This window comes from Microtus ochrogaster, chromosome 17 (genome assembly GCF_000317375.1).
Source record: "Microtus ochrogaster isolate Prairie Vole_2 chromosome 17, MicOch1.0, whole genome shotgun sequence".
In the NCBI taxonomy this organism is placed as follows: Eukaryota; Metazoa; Chordata; class Mammalia; order Rodentia; family Cricetidae; genus Microtus; species Microtus ochrogaster.
Window position 1 is genome coordinate 35,737,558 of NC_022019.1, and position 12,947 is coordinate 35,750,504.

At 42.1% G+C, this 12,947-nt stretch overlaps 1 protein-coding gene across 1 annotated transcript in view; it reads right to left on the reverse strand.

Annotated features, from left to right (window-relative positions):
• The window catches only part of Fgf14 (fibroblast growth factor 14), a 477,073-nt gene extending 466,355 nt beyond the window's left edge, over positions 1 to 10,718 (reverse strand). The window contains exon 1 of the mRNA XM_005355704.3: positions 9,629 to 10,718. Within this exon, the coding sequence (XP_005355761.1) occupies positions 9,629 to 9,836 (208 nt within the window). The 5' untranslated portion in view covers positions 9,837 to 10,718. The remainder of the gene's footprint in view (positions 1 to 9,628) is intronic.
• Positions 10,719 to 12,947: the final 2,229 nt, after the last annotated feature.

Sequence of the window (12,947 nt, forward strand, 5' to 3'; positions counted from 1 at the left end):
GGGGTTTTGACCCTACTTCATGTTCTGGCTCTGTGGGAGCCTAGCCAGTTTGGTTGTTCACCTTCCTAGACATGGACAGAGGGGGGCGGACCTTGGACTTTCCACAGGGCAGGGAACCCTGACTGCTCTATAGACTGGAGAGGGAGGAGGAGAGGAGCTTGGGGGAGGGGGAGAAGGGTGGGAGGAGGGGGAGGGAAATGGGAGGCTGGGAGGAGGTGGATTCTTTTTTTTTTCCTTTTCTCAATAAAAAAAAAGAACTCAGGAAATTAGACATCAAAATACCAAATAATCCAATTAAAAGTGGTATACAGATCTAAACAGAGGATTCTCAACAGAAGAATCTCAAATGGCTCAAATACACTTAAAGAATTGCTCAACATCCTTAGTCATCAGGAAAATGCAAATCAAAATGACTCTGAGATACCATCTTACACCTGTCAGTATGGCTAAGATCAAAAACACTGATGGCAGCTTATGTAGGAAAGGGTGTGGAGTAAGGGAAACACTACTCCACTGCTGGTGGGAGCATAAACTTGTACAGCCACTTTAGAAATCAATATGGTGGTTTCCCAGAAAGTTGGGAATTAATCTACCCCAAGACCCAACTATACCCAAAGGATTCTCAATCATACCATATGTTCAAAGCAGTATTATTCATAATAGCCAGAACCTGGAAACAACCTAGATGCCCCTCAACTGAAGACTAGCTAAGGAAAATGTGGTTCATTTACACAATGGAGTCTTGCTCACCTGCAAAAACAATGATCTTATGAACTTTACAGGCAAATAAATAGAACTAAAAAAAAAATCATTCTGAGTGAAGTAACCGAAACCCGGAAAAACAAACATGGTATCTACTCACCCATAAGTAGGTAATATGAGCAAAGTATAGGAAAGCCAACCTACAATCCACAGCCCAAGAGAGACTAGATAACAAAGAGGGTGCCAAAGAGGAGGTATGGATGTCCCAGGGAAAGGAAAATAGAGGAGATCTCTTAGGTGAGGGGGTAGAGGGGTGGGAACTTGAGGGAGTCAGTTAGGCAGGCTGGGTGCAGGTTGGGGACAGGAAGGAAGGGGAGAGTAATGAAAGAGAAGTCTTGATGGGGACCCATTTTGAGGTTTAGGAGAAACCCCCAGGAATCCACAAGAATGACCCCAGGTGAAACTCCCAGCAAGAGTAGAGAGGGTGCCTGAACAGACCATCTACTATAATCAGACTACCCCAATTGTCATCGGAGAGGTTTTATCCAGTAGCTGATGGAAGCAGATGCAGAGATCCACATCCAAGCACTGCAGCAAGCTCTGGGAGTCCTCCTGAAGAAAGGGAGGATGTTCTCTGGACCAGCACTTAAGCAGCCTACGTGGAACCAACCTAGGCCCTCTGCATGGTTGTGACAGTTGTGTAACTTAGTCTGTTTGTAAGGCCCCTAGCAGTGGGATCAGGACCTGTCCCTGATAATTAGTTGGCTTTTGGGAACCTGTTCCTCATTCTGGAATACCTCACCCAGCCTTGATGCAGGCAGTGGAGCTTGGTCCTGCCTCAACCTGATCTGTCATGCCCATGGGAGGCCTACCCTTTTCTGAATAGAGATGAAGAAGGAGTAGATAGAGGAGATGGATTAGAGGTGGGAGGAGAGGGGGATAGGAGGCAGGGGAAACTATGGTCAGTATATAAAATAAATGAAATAAATATTAATAATAAAATAAAAAGAAACCTGTCAAAGTTTCTGACTTGTTACTAAGTTTCTTGAATCCTCAACAGGACAGTCTGGACAGCTTTTCAGGTTTCAAAGCAAAATCAATGTATTACTGACAAACTGCTGAAGGCTTAAAACCTACAGACAGAAAATTCTAGACTCCTTTGACTTTCTTTACAAATTTACTGTTTCATTCAGACTGACTCCACTTCCTCTCCAGAACCTTCCTTTGGGACCCACAGCATCTCTTAGAATATTATTTGCTTTCTTTATGCCCTTTCTTCAGTCTTGCCTGTCTCAAAGCTGTTTTCCACACTGTGGCAAGGGCTGCCACAATGACACATGACCTGTTCTTCTTTACCTTCTGACTGCACCACTTCCCACTCCCTATGCACAACCCTACTCTCACTGAATTCTTAGTAGACTACTCTTATGTGCTCAAAGCTTAAACCATGCTGATTTTTTCATGCCAATCCATCTTGAGCCTTTCTCTAGTGACTAACTCCTAACCAGTCATTATAATTCATTTTTGTTCACTATAACAAGCCTTCTATATTGTCATTGTTGATCCTTAGCTTTTCTTTCTCTGCCTACAGCTCTGAACTAGTATTGAGCCAGCTTGTGTCTACTCTAAAATTCTTCATGCTAGAACTCTTCATCTTGCTTCTTCTGCAGCAACACCTGAAGCAAAGGAGAACTTTTTAAGTTTATTAAGTTTAGAAAACAGTGTGCTGGATACCTGCCTCTAATGCCAGTACTCTGTTGAGGCAAGAGAATGGTGAGTCTATGTTAGTCTGGAATATACAGCAAAAGAGAAGGGGGGGGGGGGAGGATGGACAGTGTATGCTTAACAAAGAACCTGTGGTCCTGAACAACTTCATAAATTTCGGAGTTGGAAGTATACCTGAGAATTCTCCTTTTTAAACTAATAACTGAGATGTTTAAACCCAAAGAGGAAGGTGGGGCAGTGCATTCATCCCATCCTTCAAAATGCTTAGCCGTTCCCCCAGGGAAAGGCATCTTGACAGAATGGATCAAGTGATAACACCATCTTAACAGCAAACTCACAGCTCTAGGAAACATTTAAGTAGCTCTTTGTCGTTTCTTTTTCCAGGTCTGAGGGGTATTGTCTGTGTTTGTGCCTACGGTTATGAACCAGCTTTGCAGTCACTAGTATTCCCAGTGAGAAGCCGACACAATAGGAAGAAGAGCAAGCGGTTCATGAGCTTGAAGGTGGCCCCACATCTGATAAAACGCAGCTTAGATATAGTCAGCATGGACACAGGGAAGGGGACAGGGGAGACGGGAGTAGACTAAATGTAACGGTTTCAGAAATCAAAACTATGCAAGGTGGTACTGCTTTTAAAATATTCTTAATCAAATCCATTCAGACTGCACCCAGACTGGAACACAGAAAACTTCAGCAATGTATGCAAGTCTCCTGAAAGTAAATGAGGAAACAGAGCCTAGAATTGTAGTCTGAAACAGGCTCCCAATCTCTGGCTTACACAAAAAAGAGGAGACAGCCCAGCTCCCTTCTGCAGCATATTCTCTTTAAAACAGCCTAGGAGAGGAACCGGCAGAGGTGGCCACCTGTGGGTTGGGACCAAAGTTCAGTTCTTGCGCTGTCATCAGCAGGTGGAGCTCCCTTACCCTCGGGTCCACAGGGCAACCATGCTTCCAGCGCCAGGAAGGAATTGGGCAGAGCAGCTGCCACAGGCCTTGTCCTTGTTCATTAGTTGCTCTAGTCCCAGGATCCTGGCTACTGAAGTTCCCATAGCAACCACAGCACCCGCAAAGGGGCCACGGAGACACTCTAGGGGTCAGAGGTCATCTCCGTGGCAACAGAAACTTCCTGCGCGAAGGCGGCTACAGCGGCAGCTTCAGCCCCATTGCGTTGCTTAGCAGAGCCCCTGAGGCTCTAACCTGCGAGTCTCAGTCCAGCAACCCTGCCAGAAGGAAGCCTGCCCCTCGCAGCAGTCAGATCTCCAACGGGTTTCCACGTTGTGAACAGCTGCAGAGTTTAAGGCTTTGAACAGAACAAATAACGTTAACAGTTCTCTAGAGACCAGGGGCCTCCACCCAAAGCCATAGCTTCTACCAAGCTTTGTAGTCGCTGCCTGATACACACTCCAAGCCTCTCATTCATTCCAAGAGCACTGTGTCCCAGCATCCTTCACCTTACTAAAGTGGCTCCTGGATAAAAGCAGACTAGTTTGATAGTTGGTAGTGGATGGAGCAAAAAAGTTGGAAAATCACCATTTTTTTTTTCAGCTGCAAAAGAAATACTAGAAATAAGAAGGCTGCTTTAGAGACAGCTGCCAACTCAACAATGACAACAAATAAATAGATAAGTAGATAAATAATTAGATAATGAACAAGTAGATAGGTGGATAACTAGATGATAAATAAATGCCACAAAGAAGGGTCCTAGGTTTTGCCTTAGAGAAAGGAGCTCCAAAGAGAAAAAGAAGAACAAAACACTCAACTTTTGAGGAAAAAGAAAGAAGAAAGGATCAGAAAATAAAATGAAGCAGACCTTGCCACATAGGGTACTGGAAGGGCTTCAAACTTCATTTGTGAATTTTAGGGACAAGTTTGACAGAGCACATGCAATAATCCCATGACTTGGGTTTTTAGAGAAGGGTCAAGTATGAGGAATAGCCTGCATTGCCTCAGGTGTTTTGGATTCAGGACACTTCTGTAAAATCACTCAGGTATCCAAAGAGCCAGACATTGATGTCATTGCTAGCATTTTTGTTTACCTACTTATATTTGTGCTTTTAGTTCAGTTTAGTTTTGTTCTCGTCATTCAGAAAAGAACACTGAATAAACTTGACCAGCTATCATACTGACAGTGACAGAGTTCCATGGTTCAGCTTTTAGAACGATCACCTTTTCACTATTCATCTTACTTAGTATTTCCAAGTATGCTGCATATTATAAGCAGAATCTTTGTCAGGAAATGGGAAGTGCAGTAATATCCAAAACCACTGTCAGTGCTTTCTATAAAACAGGTTCTCTGTAAGCCTGTTCCTTGTTCTTCTTTTTGCCCTCCATGTTCAAAAATCCTAGAAGTTCCTCTTTTTAACTTCCCTAACCACCCTTGACCAAAGTAAAAGCATTGTTTTGTAGCAATTGGAGAAACACACAGCGAGAACATAAGGATGAATGACTCTTCCAAAATAGAATAGCAAAACTCTGGAACTGCATCTCAGGAAATTTAAGAAATTGAGGCATCTTACTCAGAAAATGACCAAAAAGTCAATGCCCAGGCTCAACTCAGATCTGGATCTACACATAAACCAAAGTTAAGGAACAATGTATCTATCCCTGACCCACATTGACTTGAGGGTAGGGCTAAGTTGGACTCAAATTTTTTATTTGTTATTTAACTCTAGGTACAATGCAGTGACTATTTTAAACTACTCAGAGGCAGAATGTTTTTGCCCCATTCTTTAAGAAACACAACAGTTCCCTGTAAAGCATAAGAAACTATCTGGGAAAAAAATGCTTCCATTTTGATACATATACATAACATTTATAGAAAACTTATGAGTCAGGGTGAGTGAGGCATGATGCCAAAATTAGCAAAGGAGCAAAAACATTGGTTGTTGTCCTTGTTACCATTTGTATAAAACCACAGAAGTTTCCAATGTGTGTCTTGTTAAATTATGGATATTTTGGAAAGTGAAGCACAGTATACAGTTAGCTTTAATACATTCAAAGAGTGATGCATCATTTGAACAACATCATCTTCATTATTGAAGGTAAGCGCACATTATTAGGTGTTGATAACAAGTTTTATACTTGTTAACTTGGATGTTAACATCTAGAAAAGAAAAGGAAATCCATTCTTTTTGTAATTCAGTTCTTAGAAATTCTTTAGAATTTGCTAAAAATGTCACCTTTGGTTCATAAAATGCCACTTCTCATTATGGCTCACTTTACCACCTCAGCAACTAAAACTTTCTGGAACTCAGTTTAAGAAGGTTACAAGAACTTTCCACCTGTTTCTTGTTCTATCTATGCTATCTGAATTTGATGTCTTCATTTGCTGCACACTTGGTGTTTAGAAATGCAGGTCTTGCCAGTTTGTGGCTCACCCAGCTCTACAGAACTCTTAAATAAGACTTCAGGGTGAGAATGATGGAAAGAGGGTGCTTATTCTTTCTTCCTTCCCTATCTCCCTACTTTCTCACTTCAAAAAGCTCTGACAGAACACCGAAGCCACAAGTCTGTGCAATGTTCCCAGAACATTATATAGAACCATGTCTAGGTAATTTGCTTCCTATATATCCTCCTACCACAAACATGTGTATTCAAGAATATTCTCACACATTGTAAAGTATTTCAAAATCTGAGTTTTTGAAAGTGTTAGCATGGTGAAGAGGCTTTGGGGTCTTTTATGTAGTGTATTGAGTACAGTGTGTGAAAGAGTCCCTGGCTTCCTTTGCTTGTTTTATAGATCTGAAGAGGCAGCATGACACAACCTTATGCTTATCACTCATATTATTACCTTATAATTCTTTGCTTCAAGAGCAGTGACCTAGATTATTTTCTAAGCCAGCCTGTTACTGGTCATTCTAAACAATTTCACTGGTTAAAAAAATAATAATACCGAACCTTCTCCAGAAAAAAATAAGCACCTTGTACTTAGTATTCTTCCTATTTAATTATTTGCCTAAAATACAGTCACCTTTCATGACTCATACAGCAAAAGCTACAGCAGGTAACATTTCTTCTAAATGCACAGCTATTGCTCAGCTAGGAAATAGCAGAAAGTAGGACATTTGAGCACGTGTGTGCACCCAAATGTGTTCTCTGATAATCACTGTACTTTGAAGCACTAGATACTTTTGCCAAATTAGTAGATTTTACTTTACATTCAAACATTGTAAACTATTGTGATTTAGTTTTTAAAAGAATGTGTAACACAAATACATGCTGCACTTCTCATTAGAGATCACGTAACACAACTACAGGACAAAGTAGTAAATTCTTCCCTTTATTATTTGCTTATTTTTACACTAACCTGCTCCAAAACCTTTAGCCCAACTCCCCATACATGTTGATGATTTCAAGAACTAAAAATAATCAGTAAATTATTTTATAACTTGCAAAAATAGAGAAGAAAAACCAACTTAAAATATGTCTCTGAAATAATAAAGAATGCTTTGCACCAATTCCCTAGTGCTTGGCAGAATTCTGTCAAGATTTTTCATTTGAAACCAGTTAATTGTCCTCCTTTTAGATTTAAGATAATGTAATAGGTAGTAGTCAATCTGTTCTTTTTGCTTTTAACAGTTAAGTGGAGTTTAGTCCTTGTTTTATTTTTATTACCCAATTAATTTCTTAGTTGTATTGCTATCTTGGGATCAAAAGGCTGCAAATGATTATAGGTTTTGTGTTAATATCAGGAAAATAGACCTCACCAAGTACAATATTCATAGGAAATGGCAGGCATGGGTTTGAGTACAGCTGAAATGATCAAAGCCTTTTAAATAACAGTTGCATAGTTTGATACATCAATGTTCTATTTTTTTAAATCTCCTAAATTCTCAGACTTCCAATATGAACTCAAATCTCTGGCATCTAAGACTTAACTGTCCTATTAGACTATGTGATGATGTCGTCAGACGTACCATAAGTTAGCCCATCACTTCACACTCAAGTGAAATATAAGCTGCAAAATAAATTGCTCTGAAAATAAATAGTCATTTGTTTAGTGCCTTCCAAAACACTTTGGAGAGAGAAAACTACTCTAGAGAGATGAAAGTAGGTGGGGAGGGGAAGTACAATAAAAAGATATTGAGCTGAGTGGTGGGGGGATTGGCATTTCCAGTAAAAAATATTTACAATAAAAACATAAAGACCTCGAAACAAACTTTCTGTTTTTTCCTGCTGAATTATTTCCCACTCACCAAACAATATTTTGGAAGGATTGACTTCAAGGTACCTAGACAAATAGCCAAGTCTCAAAAAAAGAAGATTTTTTTTTTTAAACTGTGTTCCGTTCTCAGAGGAGAGCTAAATCTTTTCACAGAAAAACACAAGGTTTATACCCTTTGACCTGTCCCACTTTGGGAAGTCCTGCAGGCAGTATTTTCATGTTCAGGGCATGAACCAGTGCTGTAGATGTAGGTGGGTAATTGAACCAGGCATCTATAATGTTAGACTGAATGCCAAGAACCAGGAGTATACCCTGGGCCTGAATCAGCAACGCTCTGCTAAGTAAAGTGTCCAGTCTGCTGTCCCTTTAGACAAGTCTCAAGATGAGAACACCATACCAGAGTCACTAAACGTTGGCTAGTTAAGGACAGGAAACAGTGGAGGAGGCTGGTTAGACAGGGTGTGGATCTAGAACTTAGGGACCCTGGTTGTAGGGTAGAGGCAACAACTCCACTGCAGCAGGGAACCTTCCTGGAAGCCAACAGCTTCCACAGTCCTCTAAGCTTCCCAGCTAGAAGCAACTTCCCTTGGCCTGAGCATAGGAACATCTGCCCTTTTGGACACTCTTTAACAACAGTCATGCACCTTGCCTTTTGCTGCAGAAGTGGTGCCTGCAAAGCGTCCTAGACCTCCACACCCACTGCCTCCAACCCCGCCCACCCACGCTCCACTGTTCTCCCTGCAGCCACAGGACCGCAGCCCCCTCCGCTCTCGTCATCCAGGCGATGCTACATTTGCTAGGTTCAGAGGCTGGGAGCTAGCAGCCACTTGCTGCCCGTTCGTGGGAGGTCTGGATGCCAGGCCAGCGTGGCTGGCTCTGAACTCCAGGTGTCAGGGAGGCCGCGGAGAGCCATGATCTAGTGCGCCGCAGTGCCAGCCTTAATCGCCCCGCTGCGGCCGCAGGACAGATGATTTCCCCGCCCTCCAGCACGACTACAAACCAAAAAAAGAAAAAAGAAAAGAGCTCCAGGTCTCTTCCCACACAATGCCAGCCAGGGATGCCGCACACTCCTTGTGGACAGCAGGACTGATTTGAGAAAAGACTTCACCCAGTCTCCTTTGAGACAGCTGCCACCACCAGGCAGCCCTCCGAGCCTGGCTGCCTGAGGGTAACTCGCCCACAACTCCGTTAGTCCCAAATGCCTCATACCAGACACAGGGAAGTAAACCCCTGGGACCGACTCCCCAAATCACCTGCATTTGCATTTCTTATGTAATATACTGCAAGTTTCCCTGGTTGGAGCCCTTTGAAATCTAGGCGCATGATCTCCAGCAGGCATAAGTCAGGGACCCGCTGGTCATTCTGGGAACCACACACAGGGTTTCCACACGGGATTTTAAAAGGGAAGGGACTTAAATGGCATATACTAGAGGTATATGGGCTTGTCCTCTGGGTCCTGGTTCCCCCAGGCACAAGCCCTGCTCCAGTGTTGACTGTTCGCAGGCTGGATGTGTTAGAGGCAGACTAGGGAATGAGTTAATAACACCCAGAGCTGGACGGGGGAGGGAGGCGGGGGCTGACGGACGAGCCAGGTCATGAGGGAGGGGGCGCTTTTACTTTGCTAAAGGTGATGGGGTGGCGAATATTGTGCAAGCTAATCAGAAAGTCTCCGGAGGAGCAGAAGTAAGGCAAGCTCGCCGCTCTTTCTCCTGGCACAGCCATAAGCCATAAGCCCTACAATATTCCACCAGACACGGGAGACCAAATCCATTTAGTGGGGGGGATTCTAAAAAAGTTTCCTCCTCCCTCCTAGTGATGGATCGTGTCACAGCTAGGAGCTGTTGATCAGGGTTTTCGGGTCGAGAGGACGTAGATCCGGCGGTGGCTACTTGTTTATTCATGCAACACCTCTGTATGCAACACTGTCCGGGTTCCTTGCATGTTCCCTGGCCTGCATAGCAAAACTGCAGACCTAGCTCGGTGAGCAACAGACAGGGTATTACGAGGAAAAACAGAATATGATGCATGCTTTGCTTACCAGTTGGGTTCTTGTTTTTCTTAAGACTCTTGCCACAAAGACACTGCAGCATATGCGTTCCTTTGCTGAAAATGTTCCAAAGAAACCACATTGATTTGGGCGAAAAGCAACCCAGCAGCTTAGACACCCTGAGAAAAAAGAGGCCCTTGTGGTTGCATAATAATAACTTGAAATCAGTTCTCCTGAAGAGGGGCACCGGTTTTACCATAGGAAAAACGTTAATATTCCGGATCTTCTCCCAGTTTTTTCCCCTCACGTGGTATATCTCTTTGAGACTTCTCAGCGATTGTTTTTTCTCGGCCAGGGTGAATGATTTATCCCCTCTTGATTACCACTGGATCATGACCAAAGGGTTGGAGAGAAAAAAATCCTTTTTCACATGAAGACAAACCAAAAAAAGCAAAGAAATCCCAGCCGAGACCAGAACTAATCAGGAAGAATAGTGTTGCACAAAAGATCCCCAAAGAGAAAATCATAGCCTTTTACTCAATGGAACTGAGGATGGGCGGATCTGCAGAAGGCAAGCCGGATTCATCTTAGCGAGAGAAGTCTGCCATTGTGTAGCCCCTAGGAGAGAAGGAAAAAAAGGAGGGGGGGGGGGTGGAAATAAAAAAGGAAGAAAGAAAAGAAAGAAAGAAATAAAAACAAAACACCACCACACACACTCATACACCGATACCACCTCCTAAATGGATCTGGCAGCCAAAGACTGAGCCTTCTCTCTCCCGCGGCCAATTTTTTTTTCTTTCTTTCTTTTTTTTTTTTTTTTTAAGTAAGCAGTCACCAGAGCTCCGTGGGGTTGGACTGAAACTGCAGTTCTTAATCACGAAGAGAAGATGTAATATAGATGCCCCCTCCCCTTGTCAGTCTCGTAGTAGGTAGAAAGCGCCACAAATTTCCTTCCTCCTTCCTTACACTCTTCCTTCCAGTCTCCAGGCACCGTGAGCATGAGGAAAATCTCTCCTCCGTATTTCTCGCCCAGCCTTGGCTGTGAGTTACAGGCATTGGAGGGAGGAGGAGTTGAAGTTTGCATTGAAAAGACTGGCTTTCCATGACGTAGCCACGTGCTTTCAGACCCGTCACCAGTGAGGTGCCTCAACCAGCCTTGGGAGGGACTGTGACTGCAGTGTGTGCCACCCCTCCAGAGCGCTCCCCTCCGCCAACTCCAGACACGCTAGGTCCAACCCCAGAGACCCTCTTCCTCCTCACGCAGCTCATAGGCCTGCTGCTGGCTCTTAGAGTCAGGCTCACATACTGCTGTTAAAAATGAATTTTAAAAATATAATTAACAATTATAATGAGCAAACCTTAGAAAATACACGGGGGAGGAGTTTAATGGAATTGCAAAGAGCCAAAACTAACTCCACTTTTCATCCTCAAAAGCAGCATTAAGGCACCTTAGATATTAAGGAAAATTCAAGTCCCTTTCTTTCTTGGGAAGTAATTTCCACTTACCGTGTTCATGAAAAAAATATAAACCAGGTGGATGGAAAACACATCTCTAGAAACAGCCTATTATAAAAGGACAAACACCAGCCTGGCAGTGGTGGCACATGCCTTTCATCCCAGCCAGCACTCAGGAGACTGAGGCAGGAGGATGTCTGAGAATTAGAGGCTAGCCTGAATTTCAGGACAGCCAGAACTATACAAAGAAACCCTGCCAAAAACCAAAAACAAACAAAACACCAACACAAAAGGACAAACACCAAAATCTAGATGGAAAAGCATATATATATATATTGTGGAGAGGGTCAAATCTGCAGAATACATTTATGCACTTTTTAGACAGATAGATCGTTTTTTTTGAAATACTTTACTGGACAGAAAGTATTCTAGTCTCATGCTCTAGTCAGTGCTTTATTTCTGCCTTCTAATCGAACCATCACTAAACTCATCCTTCTCCGTTCTCTATGCCTAACACACAGACTATAGTATCACCCCAGCAAAGTGGGCACAATCTAATCTAGCCTTCTATTTTCCCAGAAACTCTAAGTATTTGTGGCAAAGCTGTTGATTTTTTTTTCTGCTGGGTGGGGTAAGGAATACTATGTACAAAACAGTACAGACTGCTACAAGAAACAATATAACAAACTGCAGTGTTCCTACAACCCAAAACTCATAAAAATTGGTGCCAATTCCTATGTGTGAGCTGAGGATTTAGAAGCAGAGAAACATCACTCACTCTCTTTAAGTATTATTGCCAATTTGATTCCATTTCAATGGGAAAACATTAAAAAGTCAATTTTAATCTTTAACTGTTTGTTTAGAAATTCCAGGTTATCTGTTCAAAAAACATTAAAACTACTACCTTTACCAACAAACTTTCTTTTAAGTGGGTGTGTCATTAGATAAACTTTTGTGGAATTGAGGACTGATTGAAGAGACTGGTTTGTAAAATAAATCTGTTATAATCTGTCCAGAAAAAATAATAAGCGTCTCCCTCACTTCTGCCTATTCTCATAGTTGAGAAGCTTTTCCAAACACTAAAATTTGTTACAAATATTTGTTTGGGGGAAACATCGATAAATTTTACATTGGTATAGAAGAATTAAAATGTATTAAAATGTATAAATGCTAATAAAGATAAGGAATTAAGGAACAAATGGCAATGATTTTATATATCAAAATAAACATGTCATTAAATTGCTAATTTTAAATCAATTGCTAGTATTAAACACAGTCTAAAATGTTTGGGAGATAGAGAAAGGGCAAACACATGCAACTACTGCCAAATGACTTACTACAAAGAACCCTGGGAAAAATGAAGAATTGAATCATTTTTTGAAAGAGAAAGAATGAGATAAACACTGACAGACAAATAGATTAATTTTTATATCAATAAGAGAAAGATATTTTATGCTGTTTCTGTAATATTCTTTAGTATCTATCAATGGGTTCTAGAATTTCCCATAAAGTTCTTCTGTGCAAAATCCAGAAAGAAAATTGAGTAAAAAAACGCAGCTTATGAAGGTCCTGCAAACTTACCAGGCTGTAAGGTTCCGCAAAAGATTATTAGTTCGGCCGGGCGGTGGTGGCGCACGCCTTTAATCCCAGCACTCGGGAGGCAGAGGCAGGCGGATCTCTGTGAGTTCGAGACCAGCCTGGTCTACAGAGCTAGTTCCAGGACAGGCTCGAAAGCCACAGAGAAACCCTGTCTCGAAACCACCCCCCCAAAAAAAGGTTTATTAGTTACCAGTTCAAAAATAGAATAACAATTCGGGGAATTATTTAAAACTTTTATACGTGATATTTGTGTAAATTGTATTTCTCAAACCAAGATTTATTGAAATTACACATTGCAATGTCTTCTCTGAATCAA